Source organism: Astatotilapia calliptera, chromosome 16, assembly GCF_964374335.1.
Source record: "Astatotilapia calliptera chromosome 16, fAstCal68.1, whole genome shotgun sequence".
In the NCBI taxonomy this organism is placed as follows: Eukaryota; Metazoa; Chordata; class Actinopteri; order Cichliformes; family Cichlidae; genus Astatotilapia; species Astatotilapia calliptera.
Genome location: NC_137437.1, coordinates 23,917,335 through 23,942,738, shown reverse-complemented (window position 1 = coordinate 23,942,738; position 25,404 = coordinate 23,917,335). Strand labels below are relative to the sequence as shown.

General features: G+C 39.1%; 1 protein-coding gene across 2 annotated transcripts; it reads right to left on the bottom strand.

Moving 5' to 3' along the window:
* Nucleotides 1-431: 431 nt before the first annotated feature.
* On the bottom strand, nucleotides 432-21,986 carry ptprna (protein tyrosine phosphatase receptor type Na). Of its 2 annotated transcripts, none has more exons than XM_026145269.2 (24): nucleotides 21,382-21,986; nucleotides 18,282-18,332; nucleotides 13,541-13,651; nucleotides 13,206-13,311; nucleotides 12,969-13,116; nucleotides 12,608-12,803; nucleotides 12,214-12,366; nucleotides 11,932-12,069; nucleotides 11,775-11,809; nucleotides 11,444-11,685; nucleotides 11,109-11,195; nucleotides 10,908-10,987; nucleotides 9,534-9,598; nucleotides 7,731-7,940; nucleotides 7,234-7,500; nucleotides 6,982-7,129; nucleotides 6,771-6,844; nucleotides 6,363-6,440; nucleotides 6,057-6,176; nucleotides 3,379-3,545; nucleotides 2,564-2,617; nucleotides 2,344-2,408; nucleotides 1,603-1,676; nucleotides 432-1,493 (listed from the first exon to the last, which is right to left on the bottom strand). In XM_026145269.2, exons 1-24 carry the CDS (start codon nucleotides 21,455-21,457, stop codon nucleotides 1,422-1,424), a joined length of 2,817 nt encoding a protein of 938 aa, XP_026001054.1. In that variant the 5' UTR covers nucleotides 21,458-21,986; the 3' UTR covers nucleotides 432-1,421. The 2 variants fall into 2 exon arrangements, with proteins under 2 accessions (XP_026001054.1, XP_026001055.1); XM_026145270.2 differs by having other exon boundaries at nucleotides 7,234-7,452.
* Between the last annotated feature and the right edge of the window lie 3,418 nt (nucleotides 21,987-25,404).

The following is a 25,404-nucleotide window of genomic DNA, read 5'->3' as shown; positions in this document are numbered from 1 at the left end:
CTTAGGGTCAAAAAAGTAAAGTGCAACACAAACTGCATTCTTTGTAATTGCCAGGAGGGAGTGACACCTCTGGTTTAATAGAAAAATGTCCAATTGTATTGATGTCTTTGGAAAAATGATCATACTGCTCCTATAATTTGCGACCATAGTAAGAACTTTTCTAATGATCTGAATTGCTAGTTTCAAGTGTTAATGGTGTCTGTTGATGTTAAAAAAGGGATAAAGCAGGCTGCTATACTGTAGGGTGGGCCCTTGGTTTCTCACTCAGATCACTCTAGCTCATCACATCTTGTTTCCAAAAGCCAAGTTAGTGAGTCAAGATGCTCAAGGCTTCATTATGGTGCTTGATGATGGATTATATCACAGTGGCTATCTTGCAGTCATGGTAGAATCAGCAATCCAGAAAACAGAGAACACTGAAGGCATTAGAGTTTGTTTTCTGCTGCATCACATCACAAATTTATTTAGGTCAAGTCAAAAATACATTTTTATAGATATTTTCTGTCGGTCTGCTACATGAAATAAACACAATCATCAGAATGAATTATTTACACGAATCACAAGGTCGTACACTGAGTAAGACAATAGAAGAACGCAAAGTTGCTTTGTGTGCAGAAAGGGAGACGGCGAGAAGGTAGTTCATGGTCAAGTCGAACATCCATTACGAAACGACCAGCGCTGAAAGCAAACGATCATGTTTTCAAGGCAAAAAAGACACGACTCAGAAATAAAAACACACTTGACAAAAGAATACAGTATTCAAATGGACACGAATAACAACACATTCAAAGTTACATCGGAGAACAACCACACCATGTTTAACTGGGATGGCAGCCATAAATATTTGATACGTTTTGACAGGGGGTTCGACAGTATTATAACTTTGGTCCAATTTATATGTTCACCAGAGCAGCCAATACAAACCTTGTGTTGGTCATAAATTCCTTTTATGTTGGCTGATCATTTGAGGTAATAATGTCCAGTAACAATTTAATCAGATGAGTGTAAGATAACTATTTTGTCTGACAGCATGACCAAGCTTATCCCATATTCATCTGGATTCACACAGGCACCAAGGTTTTCTGTTAAATTCCCGACTGATAACCGAGTCCATGTGTAATTAGAAACTTAGGATACTAATAGAAAAATCGAATCTTGCTCTAATTGGAAAGAACTTTGATTCTCTTTGCTTTTGCTTCCTGGAAAAAAAAATCCTCAAAATAAAATTGGACTCCATAATGTTTTAAACACCCAGACAATGAGTCAGCAGGGAAAAAAGCAAGAGCAATAATAGCTCCACTGTGGCCAAGCAGATTTTTATGTACAGTAATGATCATACATGACTGAATCATACAAGTGTGTCCACTGGAGCGTGTATTCTTTTGTGTCTGCATGTCATTGTATCCATCAGCAGCTGCATCTCACTGTGGCAGGGCTTTCAAAATGGCATTCACCTCCTCAGCTACCGCCGTCAGGGCGAACTCAAACTGGTCCTAATTAGGAAAAGCAGGGAAGTGAGGCATTTGGGTAATGATGCACAATCTGAAGACTAGAAAAAATATACTGAAAAAAATATGCACACAAACAATGGACGGTATGTACCTTGGTGCGGACTAGGCCAGGTCTCTGGTCTCTGATGTGCTCCAGTGTGGCTGCAATGTCGATCTCCTTCACTCCTAATGTCATCAAGAATAGTAGCAGCATCACTAATAGTTTTTTTCTGATCTCCATCAATCTAAATCTGCTATTTTCAGATGATATGGATGTAGAAAATTCACAAAATAGATCTGTTGAGGTTATTTGTGAAGAACTATTGTGATAGAACTGACAAGAGACAGTGAAAAGGTCAGTGTCTCATTTGAGGTTGAAGTCTAAACAGACAGCAACCATGTCTGATAAACAAAAACAGATTCTGACAACTGCAAGAAAAAAAAGGAAAAAGATAATGCAACCCAGCTGAAATTAGTTTCAGTAAAATAAGACTTTGAATGGTATAGATGGAATTTGATTGCATTTCAAGTTTCCTGACTCTTTCTACAAGATTCCAGTTAAGCTGCTAAACCACTCAGCTCAAGAAATACTGAAGAAGTATGCACATATGATTAAGTTTGTAATTATTAAAATATAGTCTGAACTACCAGTACCTAATTTCTTTCAACAAGCAGCTTGTAACTATAGCACCCTCTGCTGTAGTTGATAGGAAATGCAACTGTAATATGACTCAGACCAATTAAAGATTTGACTTCTCAAAATCTTTCACTGCATCATCTGTGGGCTGTAAGTCATAAAGATTAGGTATGGATGTAATGTTTCTGGGTAATGTTTTTGTTTTAACTGACTCACCCTTGGCCATGCGGTTCAGCACCATGTCAATAAGGATATACGTGCCAGTCCTGCCAGTGCCATCACTGTGGGAGTGACAGAAACGCAAACATGATCTTACAAAGTATTTTTCTTTAAAATACCCTTTAAGCAGAAAATTCACATGTATATCTGCGATTTCTGTTGTTCCACAGAAATCTGTGATCCTACAAACACCAGAGTATCTTCCTTTCAGTCTTACCCGCAGTGAACGATGATTGGACAGGAACGACCTCTGTAGCATTTATTCACCTTCCTGAAAAAGTAGAAACCAGGGAGAGAAAAGAAAGAAAAAGACAAATGACAGGAAAATGTGCTTGGTTATAAAATATTTATGGTAAAGGTTACAACTGACCTTTTCACAATAAAATAAAAACATCTTATTATTAATACAGAAATGGCAAAGTCTGCTTTGAGTATTTGTGGAATATCACAGTGAAAACAAAGTAAGTGACCATGTTGGAAATACAAGGAATGGAATAACTGCATGTGACAGGTAAATAAAATGAGATCAGGAATAGCTGGAAATTTGACTGGACGGGAAAATTAGATACTGCATGAGGGTGTGGAGGACAGTGAGATGGTGAAAACAGGATAGAATAAGTGGAGAGGAAGCCACAGATTCACTGTCCCTCTTGCAGTAGCCAGTCACACCTGCCAATGCTCATTTTTATGACTATGCAACTGGAGCCAGAGTACTAGCTGCAAACCACAAAAATGACACCGGGAGATGTTAAAATACAAACCTGTCAACCTGCACACTGGGGTAGAGGGAGAGAGAGAGTGTCAACGATGATGGATTAAGCTTGAAATGAATTACACGGAAAGTGATCATATACACTTACAAATGGCAGGGAGGATGGAAAACACAGAAAAGAGATGGACATGAAGGCGATCAGCGGGATTCAAATCCACCAATGTGACTACTGGTATTTCAAGTGTTTATACATATATTTATTTGTATGCTTTTGTATAAACAAGGGCAGTCTGCGTGCATGTTTGTGGGTAGTTTCTTACCTGCGGAAGTCAAGCAGTGGTCGTGTGGAGGTGGGGATGCCATCAGCTGGCCAGCTCAGCAGGTGAAACTGGGTCAAGGTACGTGTCTCCTGCGTCTGGACATTTTTCAGGTAGAAGCTACGCACCAGGAAGTCCTTGCACCAGATGTGTTCTGACACCAGGTTCACCTGACATACACAAAGACACAGTGGGGAGGAAAGAAGAGAGGGAGGGGTTGGATGCAGGGGAAAGGGGTAAAAAATATGAGTCATGAATCTTTTGAATTATTTAAAATTTAAATATACAGAGATTCAGCTTTTTAAGCGTTTAATCAGGTAAACTTCCAGGAGGAAAAAAAGGTTATACATACTGTGTACTTACTTACTGTGAAAATAACTTTAGTATAAACAAGGCACAGTGAATCTAAGTCTAATCAGCTTTATTCATTGTATTCTCTATGACTCATCGTTTTTTGTCATATATTTTGAGCAAAAACAGCAGGGCTAATCAAGGGATCTTTTCCATGAGTGTTGAAACAATCGTGCAAATATCGATACAGGAATCAAACTTTGCATGTTTATCTCTCTGGTATGGAGCTGTTAATTTGAAAAATCCTATTTGCCACAACAGTTTTCAATTTTTTCCAATTTGACCATCTCAGAAACAGCTGTTTTATTACATCATTTCAACCACTGCCTACTTTTCAAGTTTCACTTTGATTTATATGCTTTTCGCTATAGGTAGGTCAAATGTAATGTAAATCAGTTATTTTTCTAACATGCTAACAGACAGATAACGTTAGATTACACCAACAGCCACTTAATCACCAGTTAACCCGACAAGCAGTTCTTTGGAGGAGTTCAAACCCAGAACCCTCTTGCTGTGAGGCTACCCAGATATTTGTTGTATTGGCTAAATAAAATGACTAATCCAAGTACGATATCAAGTATATAAAGTTAATGCTCTCTGAGTTCTGCCCTCTCCTTTACTCCATGGTGAATGATTTGTTTCTCCAGAAACACATTTTTAACACTCATGCAAAGCTGGATGTAGGCACCGGGGGTATTTGGGGTTTGGTGTCATGTCTAAGCAGGGGCAGATCTAAAAGGGTGGCATGGGGTGGCAAGTGCCACCCTAAAATGATCTCTTGCCACCCCAAGTGCCACCCTAGTTTTGCATATGACAGTGTTGTTTATTAAAATAAGATAGCTTACAGATTAACACTTAGATTAACACTTAGTTACAGTTAACAGTGAATAGAAATGCTTAAACTGAATATATTGCATAGTGTTACCCCCCTCCACCATTAACAAATGGTTCAGCCCATAGCGCAGACCGGCTTTTTTCTTGTGTTCAGTAGCAAGCGATGCTCATGATTGTGTCAGAGCACATTTTGAACAACACCATGGGAATTTCAGATTTCACAGATTCACAGATTTCAGGTGGTTGGTTGTTGCACTCTGGAAATGGAATGAAGGTGAGTGTTATTAACCGTCTGGGGGTCCACGGACACGCTGCACCTCCAAATCACATGACTGATTTAAGCTGACACAGCAACAAGCTGCAGCCGTGCTGAGTTTTTGAGCCTGCGTTGAATGTTCGGACTTCAAAGTTTTTACATTTTAATTACAGGCCAGTAAATCCAGAGTTATGATAAAAAAATATTTGTATATATAAGCCATGCTTTTTTCTAAATACTGTCGTTACATTTTTTTTTTCTTCGACCAATTTAAAAAAAAAAAGTCAACACGTGGGATTTGGTTGTTTAGGAAGAAAGGAAAGTTTTGGGAGTGACGGAAACGGCAGCGAGACAGAGCGAGCGAGTGAGAGAGTTTTTAGAAGGGGGACATTTCTGACGTTTAGTGTGGAGTGTACAGTTAGTGTGTTGTGTTGTGTTGTCTTGTGTAGTTAGTCTGTCGTGTAGTATTTGTTTTGTTTTGTGTGTCAGCAAGGGCACTAATGAACGTCACAAAGGCACATTTGCAATGTGAACACTGTCACTAAGTGATACACCTCCTGTTGTCAGGCCTGCAGGTTTTTCCCTGTGGAAAACACAATTTGTGGGGCATCTTACTGCAAGACCCGATTGTTCTCTCATTTTAGATAGAGTAATATTTTTAAGTGGTTGTACAAAATAAAAAAAACGGCAGGTGTATTGACTGCATTTTTAGATAAATAGTTGTATATGTTTACAAAATGTGTGCATAATTTTTTAAAATGTACAATTTATATTTGCATTTCAAGTTTAATTTACTCAACATGTTTCTGTTTTTTTTTACAGTAAAAAAATACTACTAGGATTTTACATTTGTGTGATTTCAGATCAGTAATATTAATACAGTAATGTCAATGAAAAAACAACTAAATTCAGACACATGAGGTTGAAAAGAATGGAAAGAAGTTTTCAGACTTCATTTTTGCGAAACTTATAAAATTTGACACTATGATCATTCAGGAATGGCATGTCTAGTTTATGCTATATAAAAATATCCATATTTCTTGGCTTTGTGGACAGCCATCTTGAAAACAGCCACCATTTTAAGACATCAATTAGCTAACAGGCTTTATACAAAGACAATGTAGTGACAGAAGCAGACATGTGCCAATACAATTTGCACTTGTATACACTTGTGGATGTACACTTGTAATGTTATCTTCTGCACTACGCGAGAAAGCTCAAAGTTAAACAGGAAATTAACCTCATAGATGTGGTAGAGTGACGAGCCCTCGTCAGGCCAGTATCGTTCACACTGCTTCTCTCCGTCCTCCACCAAAGCTGTCATCATAACAATCACTGTGCAGCCGTTCTCCCACACCATCTGAAGGTTGAACAGAGCAAGCACACACACAAACACACATCTTAATGTCACTTTAAGACGACTCAGTATATGGCTGTAAAATATGCACTGCTTTACTGTCTTTTGCACTGAATATATTACAAATTCATAGAAATGGGAGGAAGACAGAGTGATGGGGAAAAGAAGCAGAGGGGAGACTGCACCAACCTGCCAGAAATCAGCAACAGTATGGGGAAGAGGTCCCTGTGTGGCAATGTAAGATGGTTGGCGAGGATCATGATCAAACTGATGATTGAAAAAGGAAAAAGAGTCTCTTAAAATCCATGCACAGAATATGAGTATTAGAAAGTTCAGATGCAATTTGCATTTTCATAAAATTATAATATTAAGATTTGTATTTCTTAATTTCTCTCGAATATCAAGAGAGAAAAATATGTCACGCTGTATCCTGATTGAGCTGCAGATTATGCTTCAAAGTGTTTCCTTACATCCAAACAATGACTCCTTTCTTTATGAAGTCATCTATCCAGCAACAGAGTATTACACAAATTTATACTTAACTGAATAACTATGTCATATTTTATATATGTTTTATTTGACATGAGGGATTCTTACAAGCATGCTGGCATTGATATAATCTTGTTTATTGGGGTTTACATCAGTCTTCAGTTTCACACGAGAGTGATCATCTGGAAGAAAAAAGAAGGTGTTTGGGCTTTAATTATGTTAAAGGTTTAGGTTAAAGGTTGGTGAGACTTTCAATTAAATACTTTCCATGAAAATGTACAAAATATAGAAATTATAAAAAGTGTTACATGTTACTAACAGGGGAGGGCTTCAGCATGTCTGTTTTTGTCCATGTTGTCTGCAGACTGAGCCACAGCTACTGAACTGGGTTCCGCCTGATAGGAACACAAAGCCTCCCACTCCTTCTGGAGACGGTCCTTATTACGCAGGTGATCCTCCATATACGCCTGAGGAAGAGATGGGACACCAGAAATAAATATTTCATAAACAAAGAGCAGATTTCACCAATCTGTAGTACATTTACTCTCCACGCTGACTGTTTTTCACTCACTAGTATCATGTGACCGGTGGAGATGTCCATGTTAGACTGGGCAGGCTCCTCGCTCCAGGACGGGGTGGAGCTGTGGGTGGAGGATGGGCTGTGCTGGGGACCATCACTGAACTGGGAGGAAACGCTGCTGACACGGGATGTATCTGTACCCCTCCGTCCACCTGCACCCGTGCTTACAGCAGGTCCAGAGATGCTGCTGCTCACTCCTCCCATACAGTCCTGGCGGCACAGGGAGGATTTAGATGCCATGTGCTGCCGACATAGCTCCTGAACAGATGGAAAACTGCATTACTTTAGGCATTTAATGCACGAACTGCACGCAATTAACTGCCTGACTTAAGAGCTTTTCTCGATGCTTTTAATTATCTGCCTTTTTCTGCTTTTCCATCCATTATAACACCTCAACACTGGGAAAAATACATAATGATGAAAATGCATCAAATAGCACTAAAGGACACTTGTATGTAATTTTGACCAGATCCCTTATGTAGCCTTACCTGGTAGTCAAAGTGAGTTTCTGCACCTCCCTCTGGCCCCAGGCCAAGCTTGCCATTGTTCACTTGCTGAGCATAGTGCCTGAGACAAGCTACGGCCATGGCCAATACCAGCACACCTCCAACAACTGCCATGGAAACAAGGGTGATAACTGTCCCACTGGAGCCCTGGGAAACCCTGGTTACCTGAGGGAGACCCCGCGCATCTGTCCTCTAGAAAAAGGATGATCATAAAGAGCAGTGAGTAAGATATAGACAAGTGGGCAGGAACACAAAGAAAACAGGCTGTTATCTCCATTTTTTAACATGCGCATCAACGGTCAACCCAAACTAAGGCGCTCCAGCAAATCCACCCTCACTACTGCAATTCAAAGGCCACTCATTTCCTTTTACCAACAGAATTGCTTCTCTGTAACTGCACTTGACAGCAACGTGTGCCCAGTGAGCTGCTGAGCTAAGTTTAAAAGACAGAGGTCTGAAAGGTCAAGGTGTTGCGCCCCAGAAATCATTAAAAAGACAGCTGAGGCTCCAGGAGATCAGCCAACCATCTTATACAACATGCCATGTATCAGTGCTATGAGGTATAGTCTGCCCCCAAGTGTCATTCCACCTATTCTTCAACTTGATCTTTATTTACAAACAATTTTCCCCATGCTACCCACATACAACAGAAGTTACCAGCTCTGTTTTGTCAGCTTAATGCTGTGGCTGTTTCACAGCAGTGAAATTGAAATGTCAATCCAAGGAAAAACTAATAAAAATTAATAAATAAACCAACCAGCCTCGAAAGGACAAGTTAAATTTGAAGGCCAAGGCAGAGAAGAAAATCAAAAGCCAGAAGGGAAGTGCACAGCGGTAACCAAAGAGACAGAGGTAGTACAGTATCTTTACTTTGTCCTAACTTTACAGTATATCATCGTTTACTGACAAATACCAGCACTGAGATATTGTGTGATTAAAAATGCAAAGAAACTGTCCTTTGTCGTAGTTTACAAAATGTACATAAAACGAATGAAAACAGCATACAGTAATTTAGAAATGCAGTAATTTTTTTTGTTTGTTTTTTTTTGGGGGGGGGGGGGACAACATCATTTGAATAAATTAATAACACACAAACACACACACATGTCTAGTGAGAAAAAAAGGATCAGCTTGTGCCATTTGATCACATCGGTATCAGATACACAGATGCTGGCAGCACGACTGTGATATTATCACTGTAACCCTGAAAGCAATCTGTGTGTGTGCGTGCCTGTATGTGCGTGTGTGTGTCATCCTTATATTCAATCTACATGCGCATTTTGGAAATAAGGATCGATTACACATAAAGACTGACACATGAGTGACGATTCAGAGGCTAGGAATCAAGCTGTTTATGTGAAACGGTGAATAATGAGGTTAATGACATTGGTGACTGTTGCCATAGCACCTGGGATCTGGAAGCCTCAGTAGGGGTGAGGTGGGGGGGGAGATGGAACTCCATGGCAACAAGTGAAATGCTGGTTGTTAGGATGTGTTGCCTCACTTATTGGTTCTGGCAACCACAATTTACACACATAAAAAAAGAGTTGTATACAGCACAAGTGTAGTGATCTTGTTAACAAAGGTTACTTAATCGCTGAAGGTAATAAACGTGATCAAGTTATTCTCACTTTCTTAGCTATACATTTAATTCATGTCATAGTATCAGTACTAAACAAAGCCACAAAAGATAAGCGCAAATAAAGACACACAGTACACTGTGATTAAATTAGAGCGAAAATGTTAACAAAAAAGATGAAAAATGTTTGTGTGTAAAACAAATACCTCTCCCACACCAGTCTGCACAATCTTGAGACCCGTCTCAGACTCCAGGAAATTCTTTTCAGATACTGTTGGAGTAAAAAATAAAAAAACAACACAGGCCTTTCAATATCGGGTCTAACACTGTAAACCGACTCTTGCATACAACCTGACAAAAACACATTTATTTACAACATTTCAGCTCTCCATGAGGCAAACGGTTCATGGAAAAGAAATGCCTATAGTATGTATAAGTCTACCAAACAAAAACATTCCTAATGTAATATAGAAAGGTAAACTCTTCACTTTTTTTCATTTCTAATGTTGTTTTGTCTTGTACTCTTCTTAGTGTTTCAGTGGGGATGAATCCAAAGATTGGGAACGTATATTTTGAGCCTTATGGTCTGTTTTAGCCTTATGGTGAAATTGTGTTTAACATATGTACAGTACGCTACATTGCTACGGGCCATCCGATCCCTATACAACCATTGTAAGAGCTTGGTTCGCATTGCCGGCAATAAGTCGGACTCATTCCCGGTGGGTGATGGGCTCCGCCAGGGCTGCCCTTTGCCTCCGGTTCTGTTCATAATTTTTATGGACAGGATTTCTAGGCGCAGCCAAGTAGCGGAGGGCTTTCGCTTTGGTGGCCTCAGAATCTCATCTCTGATTTTTGCGGATGATGTGGTTCTGTTGGCTTCATCGGGTGAAGGCCTCCAGCTCGCACTGGAACGGTTCGCAGCCGAGTGTGAAGCAGCGGGAATGAGGATCAGCACCTCCAAATCTGAGGCCATGGTTCTCAGCCGGAAAAGGATGGAGTGCCCACCCCGGGTCGGGGATGAGTTCCTGCCCCAAGTGGAGGAGTTCAAGTATCTCGGGGTCTTGTTCGCGAGTGATGGGAGAAGGGAGCCGGAGATCGACAGACGGATTGGGGCTGCAGCTGCAGTAATGCGGACGCTGCACCGGTCCGTCGTGGTGAAGAGGGAGCTGAGTGTAAAAGCGAAGCTCTCAATTTACCGGTCGATCTACGTCCCTACCCTCACCTATGGCCACGAGCTGTGGGTAGTGACCGAAAGAACGAGATCGCGGATACAAGCGGCAGAAATGAGCTTCCTCCGAAGGGTGGCTGGCCTCTCCCTTAGAGATAGGGTGAGAAGTTCAGCCATCCGGGAGGGGCTCAGAGTAGAGCAGCTGCTGCTCCACGCTGGAGAGATTATATCTCTCGGCTGGCCTGGGAACGCCTTGGTGTTCCCCCGGATAAGCTGGAGGAGGTGGCTGGGGAGAGGGAGGTCTGGGCCTCTTTGCTTAGGCTGCTGCCCCCGCGACCCGGCCTCGGATAAAGCGGATGAATGGATATGTACAGTATGTGGATAAATGCAAATCTGTGTTTTTGAGCCTTACCGGCTTTAGCAGCTACCTCTGCCGCCGTCATGTTGTGCTCATTTTGTCGGATACGGAAAGTCAGTGCAGGACCGACAACGCTGGCAACACATAAACACAGGGACACACATGTTGGATCGCCGAAAACTGCAAAAATACAGGAATGAAGAGTACAACAAACTAACTGTCTCTAAAGCATCTAACATACAACTACAGTGCTACCTAATGTTGATGAAGCTGCTTGTTGTCAAGTGTATTTTATCAGCCAGCAGCTCCAACATCTTGACTCCATCGTACAGACTCAGGGGACTACGAATGAAACAAACATCATTAATTTTGCTGTAAACACAAATTTTTAATAAATGTCTTGTTTTCTGCTTTTTACTTTTAAATAAATTACTATTAACGTTACACAACAGGCTATAATTAGACAGCGTTTATTAAAGCATCACTACACTAAACAAATCATTAGTAACTCAAACAAAGTTTTTTTTCATGTTTTAGATGTTTTTCCTATGAACCGAAGAACTGAGTGTTAAAATAGATCAAGTGCTGACCTCTGATTGGTGACAATGTACCCATACTCCTCTTTGGCCCCTGTGCTCTCCACTACTGGCAGCCCCTGTCCCTTAAAATCTAGTCCAGCTTCAGCGGGAGCAGCCTGCGGAGGTTGAGAGGCAGACGGGGGGAGGCTGGAACTCTTGGATGAAGGTGTAGCTTGAACTGAGGCAGTGGAGGGGACAGGGGCAACAGGAACAGGCTTCTCTGGCTTATTGGAAATGCTGTCTGTTTTTAACAGCTGCATATAAGGGGGAGAGGAGAAAACACGCCTATGTAAGAACCTATGATCACATTTTTTATGACTGCTATTAGTAGATGCTAACATACTTCCTTGAGGGTGTTGAGGTCTTTTTCGACTGGATCTATGAATACAGAGAAAATCTTTTTTACACAAATACTAAATAAAAAATGCTGGAAATTGTAGGGATTATGATATTTCTATATTTAAGAAATTGGGAATTTTTTTTTTGTTTTGGTTTCTTACCAAGTTGGGGGGGTGTGCCAGTTTTGCCCTGATGCTGCAGCAGTGTGAGAGCTAGCTTGTAGAGCTGCTCCTGACTGAGGTCTCTTGGACTGACTCCGTACTTCTGCAAGACAGCCGACATCCTTTGGCGCAAGTCATCTAACACAGGATGGGATTACTGTTATTTTTGCACTAATCATTTTTCAAACATATTGGCAGATTATGTATGTGCATCTGTAGTTTAACTATGTGTGTCATTATGTTTATGCTGTATATATTTATGCTTGCGTTCCTTTTTCTCACCATTATTCCCAGACAGTGTGCTATAGTCCTGAAGAACTTTCTTAGTCTGCAAGGGTTGCTGCCTGCCTGCAGTACCAAGCCTCTCCTGTAGGGTGTAATCTTCCACATAGTCCACTGGTATATCCAGTTCCAAGTCGTCATAATAAGGCAGACCTGCTCATGAAAGCAGGTACAGCAGGAAACATCATTGTTTGTGATTGGCCCAAAAATGTGCCAGAGTTCTATCTTTTTTTATGTCTATGGATACTTTCTGCATGAGAAACTGAGACTGGATAGTTTGTTTTTATATATTTAAGTGTATGCATTTAAATATTTTTAAAATATCTATTTATCTTTGTGTTGAATTAGTAAAAAAAAATATGAAAAAAAGTAATTATGTTTAAAAAAATTTTACCTGCAGGAACCACGGAAGGAGCCCCTCTGTGGCGGTAAGATGGCTGTGCAGATGCCAGGTAAAGAGACAGAGCTTCCAGCAGCAGCTGCCTGTCACGATCACGCTCTCTCTGGTTGGTCTGGGACCTCAAAGAAGGGCGGGCATAAGCACCTGCTGAACCCATGAGAGATCTCTCTACTTCGTCTTGGTACCTATGCTGTGTTAGCAGAGACAGTACATAATACCTGTTATACCAGATGTAAACTGTGGCACATTATTATGTGTGTTACACTTATATGCAAAATTTTGTATACACCTGTTCATGAAGTGTTATAAATGACACAAATCCAGCTGCTGCTAATCACAGTGTGTGTTTTCATACCTGGAGGTACGCGTATGGGTCCATAGATGCTGTTTGCATGCGCAGTGGGGACTGAGGCGGCTCAACAATCATGTAGTCCACATATTTGCCACTAGGAGAAGCAGACGCTGATTTTGAACTTTGGTGGTGGGAGGAGGGCTGTTTGGACCTGGCGACCAAGAAAGAATCGACTAAATCTGTTATATAAATATGCAATTTCTTTCTCTGTCAATTTCAAAATAACTAAGGTGTACTTGCTGAGACAAGGATGAGGTGTTTGGCTTTGAGGGAAGTGTGGTATGAGGAACTCTTTTCAGCTCCTTTGACAAAATATATTGGGTGATGTCATCCTGCCATGACAGCCCTGCACATACAGATGGAAAATACATTTTAAAAAATAGCTGTTAGTAAAAGTGCAAGACCATGGTGTGTGTACAGATTACAGAAATACAGACAGAAAAAGGGGCACTGATATCAATGCTCTTTGCTGACATTATGAATGAATAAAGCACTTTTTCGTTTTATTGCAGCTATTTAAAGGCATGTGGGTATTCACTTTAACACTTTTAGCTCTCTATTATGTTCAGTCTCACCTTCTAGCATGAGCTGTTTTAGAACTTCTTGCATCCTCTTCAGAACAGGAACTGACACCTGGTACTGGACCTGGTCCTGCTTAGAGGTTCGACACTGACCAAACAACCCATCTGAAATACACACATGAATACGGATGTAAATATGTAACCCCAAATTTGCCAAGGGCAGCCTCTCGAGTCCTGGTCCAGGATACAACAACTAAGCTGACAGTGATTTCACAATGCAGCAGGAAATCAACAGGTGTAAGTAACAAAATTTGGCTGACTTTTTATGTGGCTGTGTCAGTTGTGTCTCCGGACCCCCGTTGTACTACACCATCACTGGCATACTGACATGTCTGCTTACAGTTATGACAAAAAAGGCAGAGTGCAACGCTTAAACAGAAGGGAGCAATCGTTAACTTTTTTCCTCATTCAAAATGTCGGCTGTGTTAAAAAAGGCCCTCAGGAGAAATTCCCCTCATAACAAAGACATTGCCATATTAGAGAAGCTATTATATTTTTTATATCTCAGTAAGCCTCTGAGAATGATCCTATTATTTCATAAGACATCAAGCGAAGTTCAGTTTTTTGTGCTTTTTGTGATTTAACCGTATACATTTCAATACAAATGGTTCCACTGACACTGCTTTGGAGGTTATTTAGTCATAGCTGTAATTCATATGGTGGCCCACACTACACTAGCCCACAGTAGTGAGTCATAGTTTTGAAGTTCAGCCCACACACTTGTCACAATCCTTTTGAAGAGCTCCTGTCGCCATCTGTGTGTGTAAGTGCTTTTGAAAAATTGAAGTCGCTAACTTGCAGGTACCTTCATGGCAACAGAAATATTAATAGCATATTCTCAGGATCACCTGTGGACAGTTTTCTCTCTTTGTTATCATAAACCGCATGCATCGTCATAGATCTGCTCTTCAGCAATAAATTACTGGGATCTTAATAAAGTTAGTATTTGCTGCACTTGCACTTAGGTAATCAGTGCAATGCAATAGGAATTGCCCCTATAAATTATAAATAAACTGTTTGGGTTACATGGAAAAGGTCTGAAATCAGTGCTTAAAAAAGTGTATGCTCACTTTTGTAAGCATCTAACTCACTTGGGTGAGTTTATTGCAAATGAAACACTGTGAAAAGTCTAAATCAGATATAGAAGGCTTGTGTTTATAATCTGTATACTCAGTGAATTAGGACCTAGATTGCTGAAATGCTATGTGATAGGAATAAAGATAAAACCGAGCAGGCTATGCTTTAACTGGTGCACTGATGAGTCACCACAGCCACTACACCAGCTAAATCTCACACAACCCACTTTGCCACACTGAGATAGTGAATTGTTTTAGTGAACAGATTAGGGAGGATTAAGGTGTTTTTATAGCCACGCATTTTGTATGAAACAGCCCAGCTTTTATTTTTTCAATTGAAAACTCAGGAGCAGTGTAGAAAGTGTTACACATGCATTATGTCAGGTCAGGTATTGATTTAAAAAAATTTTTGCCCAAAAAGAAAACATGAATTCAGTTCCAGCTTGTTATTGCTTTAAGAAACAGTCACTAAAGGTAAAGAAATGATACCTACAGAGTCATTATAATCTATGATTCAAGCCAAAACAACACTTTGAGTTAAGGTTGACATCAGAGCAGCTAAAAATGCTGTGAATTAGTGAAGTTGGATGGCAAAATTTTAACATTAACTATGGTAAAAATAAATAAATAAATAAATAAATAAATAAATAAATAAATAAATATATATATATATATATATATATATATATATATATATATATATATATATATATATATATATATTTATATATATATATATATATATTCTATTATGTTTATTTAGTTTCTTTTTTGCAGAAAATGTTTCATATGATAAGAATAGCCTAAGCCTTGTGCTCAATTTTACCAAAGAAATTTACAATCTCATGAGGGATACAGGATTTAAAAATTCTTATAAAGAAATAAAGATACAAACTTGTATATGTTTCCCCACCAAGACCACTAAAGAAAAACAATCATATAAATACATATCTCGTCCTAATGATTGTAAAACGCATCATCAAATTACAACTTTGTTAATGTTGATGAAGGGCCATCCTGGCAGTTTATTGTACTAGTAGAGTATAAAGCTGTTATTATTCCTGGTGAATGGACTGATGACAGAAAGGCAGAATTGAAGACAAATGAAGAGAAGCCATCAAACTGGATGGCTTGATTGGACTGGGACTATTCTGAGAGCTCGGGTTATTTCAGTAAATGTCATTTTTTTTCTGCAGGGATCATAGCATATCGATTTCAGTGTTGTTATCCAAAAGAATCTGACAATATGAGAAATATAAGATTCAAGATAAATGAACTCATTTAAAAACATACTCCCCCCAATATATTAACTGTGATTAAAACATGTATTAATCATTTATATCCTTGGAACAAAAGTATGCATAGAAACAATCAAGCTGTAAAACATTAATACATTTATCAGTCATGTTGGATTTATCACTACCTTAACAACAACACAGCAATATTAACACTCTGCACTCCATAGAAAAGAACCACGAGTACCAGTCCACTTGTTTGGAAACAGTCCCAGTATAATATAATATATTTATATTATATATATAAAATATATATTATATTATATTATGGATAATATATTTGGTAACCTACAACTTGTACTTGTCCAACTAACAGTAAACCCGCAACAGCAGTTTTGTCTCATGCAGTTTTCATCCCAGGTAAATAATGTAAAATAATGTACAATAAAACAGGAAAAAACAGCCAGATGAAGTAATGATTTAATAATTTGACCCTACCCATACGTGTAAAAGCATAAGCACAGCCCTATCATCTGGTCATTTATAGCACCATATATAATATAGGAAACCTCTAAACCGTCCTCAGTAGACTTGTGTTGTTACACATTAACCAGCAAAGATGCAAGGTCAGGTTACTATATATAGAAGAGGGTTTAACGTGCTTCCTACATTACACTGATAATGCTTCCAACAGCATAAGCTACTAGAGTAACTGAACCATCACAATATGATAAACGTGACGTGAGATCATAGGGATCATCAGTAAACCTACAAATACTTCTTTCTGGAAGCGACTGTCATGAGTAAAAACTACAGGCCTCAGCATAAAAACTTGGATCGTGCAGAGCAAAATGTGTCACTGCACACTCCACTACTTCTTGCAAATGCATACAGAATAAAGCAGCTTTTTCATCCTGTCACAGACACAAACTCAAAGATCTGAAGGGAGGCATGTATTTCATTAAACACACTAAAAAGAATGCAGTACAATACAATCATTGTTCCTTTTCACGGTAGGCACTCAGCAGTACTGAAGGTGAAAAGGGGACTCCACTACAATAATTCATGAAGATTTTAGATTTACTGCAACCATATAAAGGACTGTTTTACAATGAGCAGGCATTATTGGAGTAATTACTGCTCAATGGGTGAATGTGGATGCAATGAAGCCTTGGCGAAACCTCGGAGGACATCATAGATTAAGCCCATAAGTCTTTGATTACTGTTGGGTTGAAACAATAAACAACATTTTGCAGATCATTAAATTATTTGTTCTGTTTAGTTTTTGAAAAGGCGCAATAACAAATCTTGTAGTTATTTAAGTTAAGTTAGAGAATGCAAACCTTATTTTTTATTTTATTCTGAGAGTTCAGTACCTTTGTAATCACAGAAATTATTGAAAACATTATTAGTGACTGAACCGAGTATAAAATATCAAAGTCTCAAAGATGAACAAAAACTGCTAGGCCTATATAACTACAGCAAAGCCTGTGTGGACTGTACATTAGAAGATCAAATAAAAAAAAAAAAAATAATAATAGGGCATTACGGCTACTACAAGGTTAGCAGTTAACTAAAAATTCACCAGCATATCCAAGTCCTTTATTCTGAACACAAACAGGGAAGATGTGTTGCTTCAATTAATGAGGACACACCTTTATACAGCCCTAATGGTTTTTTTTTAAATTATTTTATTATTGTTCCTCGTTGTCTTCATCAACTCAACACAGTTGCTGTTATTCTTTATGTGTTAAACATTTAGTTAAGTGTTACAGGAGCAGTGCTGACCAAAAATTAGGTCATTTAATCTTTGTTGGGGTCTGACAAACACAGACAGTTTACAGCTTATTTTGCTTAGTAGGTTCTTGAGGTGGTACAGAGATCAACAGGAAAAAAGAAAAAGGGGAACATTTCATCCACTTTGATTGTTTTTCTCCCAGTGTTGTCAGACACGCTGATATCTGTCTCTGTGTCTGCTCCTGGGCAGCTCATCCACTTAGTATTCTGTCCAATGATTGTGCGCTTGCGTAAGTGAAGCTTCCACGGGGAAGGACGTAAGTGTGTGTGTCAGTGACTCATCACTGTATTAGCACAACAACTGTGGGGGGGTCGACCTCGATGTGATGTCAGTGTTGCTATGGAGACAGGGGGCAGGGGTGGGGCTTAAAATGAGGAAAAGGAGAGGGGCAGGTGACTGAGAATCTGTGGTAAATAAGGCAGAGAGAGCAAAAATCCTTGACTTGTGTTTGTATGATTCTATGCGCAGCCTTTGTGTTAGGATCTGTGTGCGCCTATCGTCGAGGGCTACTAATTTACTAAGGTGCAGTGTTAGAGAAGGATTAAGAAAGCGGTCTGTCTTAAAAGTTTAACAAGTTCAAGAACATTGTGTTTGATTGTATGTGCACGTGTGTGTGGCGTACTCACCATCTGAGCAGAACTGATCCCTAGTGCACAGTTTTCGCTCAAACAGGCAACCTGAGACAGAAACACAAAGAGAAGGCTAACAAGCACCCAGAGTAAAATCTTTTACAGTAATTTCCATGGAAACGACTGCCTTAAACGCACATTCAGAGGGCGGAAATGAGACAAAGTGAGCTTAACCTGGGCTTATTCATTTTAATGAGAAACGTACTGCTCAGTGGCAACCATAACACAGTCACCCACTATCGTCACCTTGCCTTTTATATACAAATGTTACAGATGTCAATACAAGTAAATGCAATTATTATTTACATAAGAATAAGCCTCTTATATAATGGCATTTTAGTCACCCCCTTAACCCAGTTAACCCAAAAAATAAATGGCTAAAACTTTATGACTGTTATTATTTCATTTTCTGATGAAATGACACAGTTGAAATGATATCTGTGTTTGAACAAATGCCTTTGATAAGCATGGCTGAAGACAAAATGTTTGTGACCTTTAAATTTTGCAGGTATAAAATGCATATTTGTTAACAGATGACACAGTGATTGAACATGGGTGCAAATAACAATGCTTTCATTATATATTTTGGGGTATTTACTGTAATTCATTTGTAGATTTTACACTATTTCTTTTTTTAGGTCAGTGAGTAAGACCTTGGAGGGTATGGCAATGTGGGAAAGAGCAGGTGGCTGGCGATAGAGAGGACTATAACCCAGCAGAATATGCATGAGATAACTCGCCCTCGTCTATGCTTCGATCCATTTCCATGTACCAGACAATAAATAAAAATCAATGAAATAAAACAAAATAATTCTAAGTAGATGTGTGAGACAGAGTGTGTACATGCAAAACTATATCTCAAATATGTCAGTAATCTAGCTGGCTGGTTAAACTCAAACTCGAGTAGAGAGCAAAGAATGAGAACTATTTTCTCTACCTTTTATTGAAATGACGCAGTACCTAAAAATGACTCACCGCTTAGAAACAGACACACTGCAAACACACAGTGCATGGATTTTGTATTGCTGAGAAGCCCTGAAACTTTCTTTTCATGAGTGGCATTATTGAAGCAAAATCTTACAACTGTGAATACAAACCGGATTTCTTTCACAAACAATAAGCCAAAGATGTGTTTGCGTTGCACTGACGTCAACATACCCACCGTAAAAGAGATGGTGGTTACTACCTGAAGTAAGCTTTGGCAAAAAAAAAAAAAATACATGCGCAACACTCACTGAATAAAAAAGTATCTGTGTAATTGCAGGGGCTTGCAGAAGGGCTGACATACACACCATCATAACTGAAAGTAAATACCCAAATTAAAACCCTAACCAAAAAAAAAAACAAAAAAAAAACAATAGATAAAAAAAACATGTCGTAAGTTCATTTTAAATTATGGCTCTCATTTTTTTTTTTTATTGCATAGTAACTGTACACTCTGGTTTATAACACAGCACAGAGGAAGACCTTCAATATCTGAACAAGATATCGTTACACGTATTTGCTATTGCTAATATTATGATTTCATTATAAAACTTTCTGCAGGCAGGTACAGTAAGTCAGCTTCCTCACATCAACAGATTAGGAGTAAGCATTACAAAAATATCAGACATATCCTTTTCATAGTGATTATAATGTTCACTTTTGCAATTATATATATATATATATATATATATATATATATATATATATATATATATATATATATATATATATATATATATATACATACACATATGTAGAGAGAGGAGGAGAGAGAGAGAGAACAGTAAAATGTATACCAGAGCAAGGTATCATAATGTATCACAAATGTATCAAAAAATCAAAAAATGTATCACAAAGATCCCAGTAAATCCATTAGCTTTTCTGAGGAAACTTGACCTATCAAACAGTGTTTGTTTTGTCAGGCCATCAGAGAAACAACTGAGCGGAGCGCCTCAGACACTGAGCATCATATGGTCTGCGAGAGGACGGACAGTCAGACATATGGATGGATTGATCATCATATGAAAGTGTGAAAGAAGAGAGATGGGAGGAAAGAAGAGGTGCTATCGGATGAATGGACAAAGGGAAGCAACAGTGGTTACTGGTTTCTCTCCATGGTGCTGAAATTTGAGCCGCACGGCTTTTCATTGTTCTTTTAGTTTATGCGCTTTCTTATTATTCTATGGGTTTTACAAGTCACATTATTCTTTTTAATGATATTTTCAAAAGCAAGAACTAACACACCAACATTTTGTGTTGATTTTTTACATTTTATTTTATAGAGCTTTTTTAAGTAAGTAGCTCTGTCCTGCCATCATGTTTATCATTAAATTGTCACAAAGTGTTTCTGGGTTGTTCTTGTGTTTGTTGCCAAAGAAGAAAAATGAAGAGCAAGGGAGAGAGAGAGAGAGAGAGAGAGAGAGAGAGAGAGAGAGAGAGAGAGAGAGAGAGAGAGAGAGAACAGTTGCTTTTTTCAGCTTAATTCTGAATTACTCCCTGAATTCACTGCCTGCATCACAAATCTCAACCTGCTCATGTTACACACACAACGCATCAATCTACTAAAAGAACTAAGCTCATAACCCAACCCAGCTGCCGTCAGTTTGAAATAATAAAGATGAACCTGTATTCCTAGCATTGTTATAGAAATGACAGGGACTATTACGAATGTCACGATCATTTCTACTGAGTGGAAATGTTTAACTGGTTTCACGTTTCAGCCCAGTAATCAAAATATTTATTGAACTTGAATTAGGTGGGGTTTTTTGGTCATATTATTAAGTACAGCTTTAGTTAGTTTAGTGATGTACATGTATATACCCCTGCTGTTTACTTTTCATCATGTTTTGTAGACCCTACACACACTAGTGTGTAATCTCATTAAACATCCTCTGTATTTAGACACACAGTCCATCTCTCAGTCCGTTGTTGAACGATAAGAAGAGTATAATAAAAGAAAGGAACTCATTACAAAACCAAAAACAGAGGATAAAGTATCCTACGGTAAAGGTGACACCATGGTAAAGTCATCTGCTAACTTCAAACTGCGAATATCCCAGGAGTGTATTTCGCGATGATTACCGCTCCACTATCATTTCCATCATTTTCTTACCGTATTTATCACAGATCCCTGGTTGATACAGCACCGTCAAAAGGAGCAGAGCTCGCCATGGTTTAAGGTGTTGCATGATCTTGCGAAGCTTCACAGCAGAGGAGGAGACGGAGAGAGAAAGATGCGGAGTCCCTCTGCGTTTCCACGCTTTTAAACGTCCATATTGATAAAAAGGAAGAGCCCGTGTGGAGTCGACAGCTCACATTGAACCCTAAAAGCCCACGTGACGGGAAAAATATAAAAAATAAATAGGAGATAAAAGTAACTCTTCACAGTCACCGGGTGGGGCGTGGAGATCGAGAGAAGCGGGGATAGACTGTTAACATGCAACGTATATCGACTCAACGACGGCACAGTTGCGGAAATAACGTAGAATCTGTAGAAACAGGGAGCTCTCTTCCATACAGGAGCTCAACCTGCACCTACGTCATCACGGCTTTGAGAAAGGGGGCTGGGGAGGGATGGTGAACGAAAGCGTTAACTTTTATAGTCCGCCCGTTCCTGAACGTCATGCATTCGTTATCCATATTTGTTTTTCTTTTTTTTTTTCTTTCTTTTTTGTGCGTCCTCTCACGTAAAATGTAGATATATTTCTCTTCCTTCGAACATGTGCACATGTGCACATGTGTCAGTCGCATCAATTGAACGGTATACAGTACAGCCCTACAGTACAGCCCCATATTTAATTTCTTGCCTCATTAAGGATTTGTCCGAGGTTAACTTTCTTGTAGCTGAAAGTAAATATGAGGCTTTTTTTAAAAAAAAAAAATAGCGCTAAAGGTTTTTGGTTTATTATTAAAATAGTTAAAAAATAATGTGCTCCACAGTCAAAGGTTTGGCGAGATTGTTAATTCTTCAGCCCTTCAGTGAATTCAGGTAGGAGTACAGTGTAATAGGAGACCAGACCAAGGGAAAGGATTCCCACATAATAAGGCTCTCTGAGCCCTCTCCCAAATATAATGTTTATGTAGACTACACATTTATATTCTTAATTATTATTATTACTGTGTGTGTGTGTTCTTCTATCTCAAGGCAATTTTCTTTTGTCAACACTTGATGAGTTATAGCTAATAGAAACTCCACTAAATATGGCAGAACTCTCTTCCCCCCCAGAGTAAGCAGTGCCACAGCATTTTCTCTTTTCTGCTTGTCCTCTTGCTCCATCTTGTGTCTGTGAAAAAACAGTTGGCACTTGTTAGATTGTGGCTGCTGCTGTTGGTGGTGGTACACCACTCTAAGAAAACAAAAACAAAACAAAAAACCAAAACCAAAAACATTCAAAATGCTTTTTATCATATATATAAAATATTTAAATCATGACACAGCTCAGGGATTAGAAAGGGCATACATATCATTTCCTTTTACACATGTGGTGTTTGCTGAAAGCAGTCAAACTAACTTATAGTACTGATCCAATACAACAACAGAAAAAGGTTTTTAAAAAAAAGGAGAAGAAGAATTAAATATATAATCATGCTACTAGCTTACAATATATGTTTATCTGACTCTATGCTGCATGTAACCTTCAACTGCTGCACATTCAATTTATTTTTCTTGTTATTTTTAAGTCAGATGTCCAAATGACTTATCTGTGACAGCTGACTACCTATCCTCAGCCAACAGATTAAAACCTTTGACCTTCTTACAGTTTGGTCGGTAACATATAATATGTGAAATTTGTGTCATGAAATTTGCATTACACTTTTAAATGCATACCTGTTGTGAGCATCAATTTCTCTTCATTTTAGCAGCTGACTGTCTGCTGTACTGGGGTCTCATAAAATAGGAAGTAGCCTTTCTATCTAGCGTGACTCATGATTTGATGGTTTGACATGGTTTGATGCAGAGCCTGCTGCTCTCTATTTCAGGCACATTGTGCTTCTGCTGGCATTTGATATCATATCTCTCTCCTGTGATAGACCCAAAAAAATCTGGAACAGGTTCTCTTGTAAAAGAGGTCTATAAAGTTGTTACACACTTGTATGTAATCACTAATGTGCAAGCACACATACTGCACACACAGAAATACACATGAACGTCTCTTTCCTCCCCTCGCCTTTACTTGGATCCTTTTAGTCCCAGAGTCACTTTTGTGCTAGAGCTCAGCTCTTTGGCATGTGTGTATGCATGTTTGGGTGGTTGCAGGGCAACAAGCATTCTGCGTTCATGAATGATGAAACCACCTGACCCCTAATCACCTATAGATGCTAGTTATATCATATTTAATTTCTAATTTTTGTTTTTTTCTTTCATTTTCCAAACTGTAAGTGTATTCACCTTCACGTACAATGTATCCATAAAGCAGGGGCTATGTAACGATTCTCCAGGACTCCCACAAAAGCTTACAGATCGTCTATATGTTCTCTAGTTTCAGTCTCTAAAAAACAATCCCCAAACAGTATTCACATCGTTCCATTTTCCCATCATGTCACCCACGTTGCATGGCTTTTGTCTGCCCTAGCATTCCACAGGGTCTAAGAATTTGCCACAGTTCTGCCTTGGATATAGATCGTCACAGATCTTTCTGTTACTGAGGTTGAGATCAGTGCTGTCCTATAGGAGGAAGGTGACATATCGGAGATCATATGTTTGTTTGAAGGACACTTTAGCCTTCTTGTTGCTGAAGATAGGCTTGTTCTTTATTACTCTGGCTGTTTGGGGTCGTTGTCATGCAAACCAAGATACATTTGGGGTCAGCCAGACCCTCCATGGGGGTGCTGTGTAAGGATATCTAAAGTGTCTGGGTATTTCCCAACTAAGAGTTGAACACAGGCATAAAGCTGTATTGTATGGGGTGTGTGTGGGGAAATTACTGCTGATATTTTTATACTGCAGTGTTGCATCCTACTTCCAAAATAGAATTGTGACATGCCCTGAGTAAAGGGTTTGGCTGCTATGCACTGTTGATATTCTGAGACTTGGTGCGTGCATGTGTCTGTATTATAATGCTTTTCCCAGCCGTTCTGGGATCTGGTTCTAATTTAAGGGTGTCTTTTCTAGGCTATGGGTCATGGTGTATTAGTTATGAATCTGGGGTTGTTAGGCAACTTGTAGGTAGCTCATTTTCTGTCCTGAGCTAATGATGTGTTCTTTAACGGGAAAACACCTGGATGACTGCTCCTGCCACGACAGCAGATACCACAGTCAAGTCACATCGAGCACATATCAGATTTTTCCCATCATCTCTGCTGGTGTCCCCACATTATTTCTTGGGGTGAAAGGCTCCCTCGTCTGACAGATGTTTGCAACTGGATGGGGAATTGAATGACATAGACCACAGGATTCATGTTCAGTAATGGTATCATTAGAATGTAATATACTTTTTGGTCCAATTCTAGACAGGGATCTTACCTAGACTTGATGGGATTTTGGCGATGGAACAATCAAATGGCCTTGGAAGTGTTAAGGTTCAAAATTGAGGAGGGAGAGTACAAACCACCCTTGGTCCAGAAGCTCTTGGTCAAACAATGATTTTTAATGAATACACACGTGTGGGAAGATCGCTACAGACAGCAATTGATCTTCGACTTAATCAGAGCATACACAGATGCATCTGAAATACAAAATTAACATCATCATAAACATCTTAAGGCCATCTTAAAGCTATCTGTTACATTGTTAAAGCCTCGTCTTAGCCTGCTGCTCAAAATAACTTCCTGCTTCTGCAAACTCTCTGCAAGCCTGTTTCCTGTCAGCCTGTGACTTTTAGCCTTTCTGAAAGACACACACTGTTCAACCCCTGAATGCAATATAAACTCCAGATTATATTATTAATGCAATGGTAATAATGATGATTATTTAACAATAGCAGTAAAATAATTTCCCTGCTCCACAGAAGGGAGCCTAGCAAGTCCTTGAATCCCAGTGTTTGTGGATTGAGCTGCACTTTAGTTAAATACTCCCATGTAACATTGTGAGCATGCTAGCATCCTCACAATGAGAACATTGCCCACATGGTGATATTTAACAGGTAGCTCGTTGTTAATTTTGATCATGATCACGATTGTTTTTATTTTTTGTCAT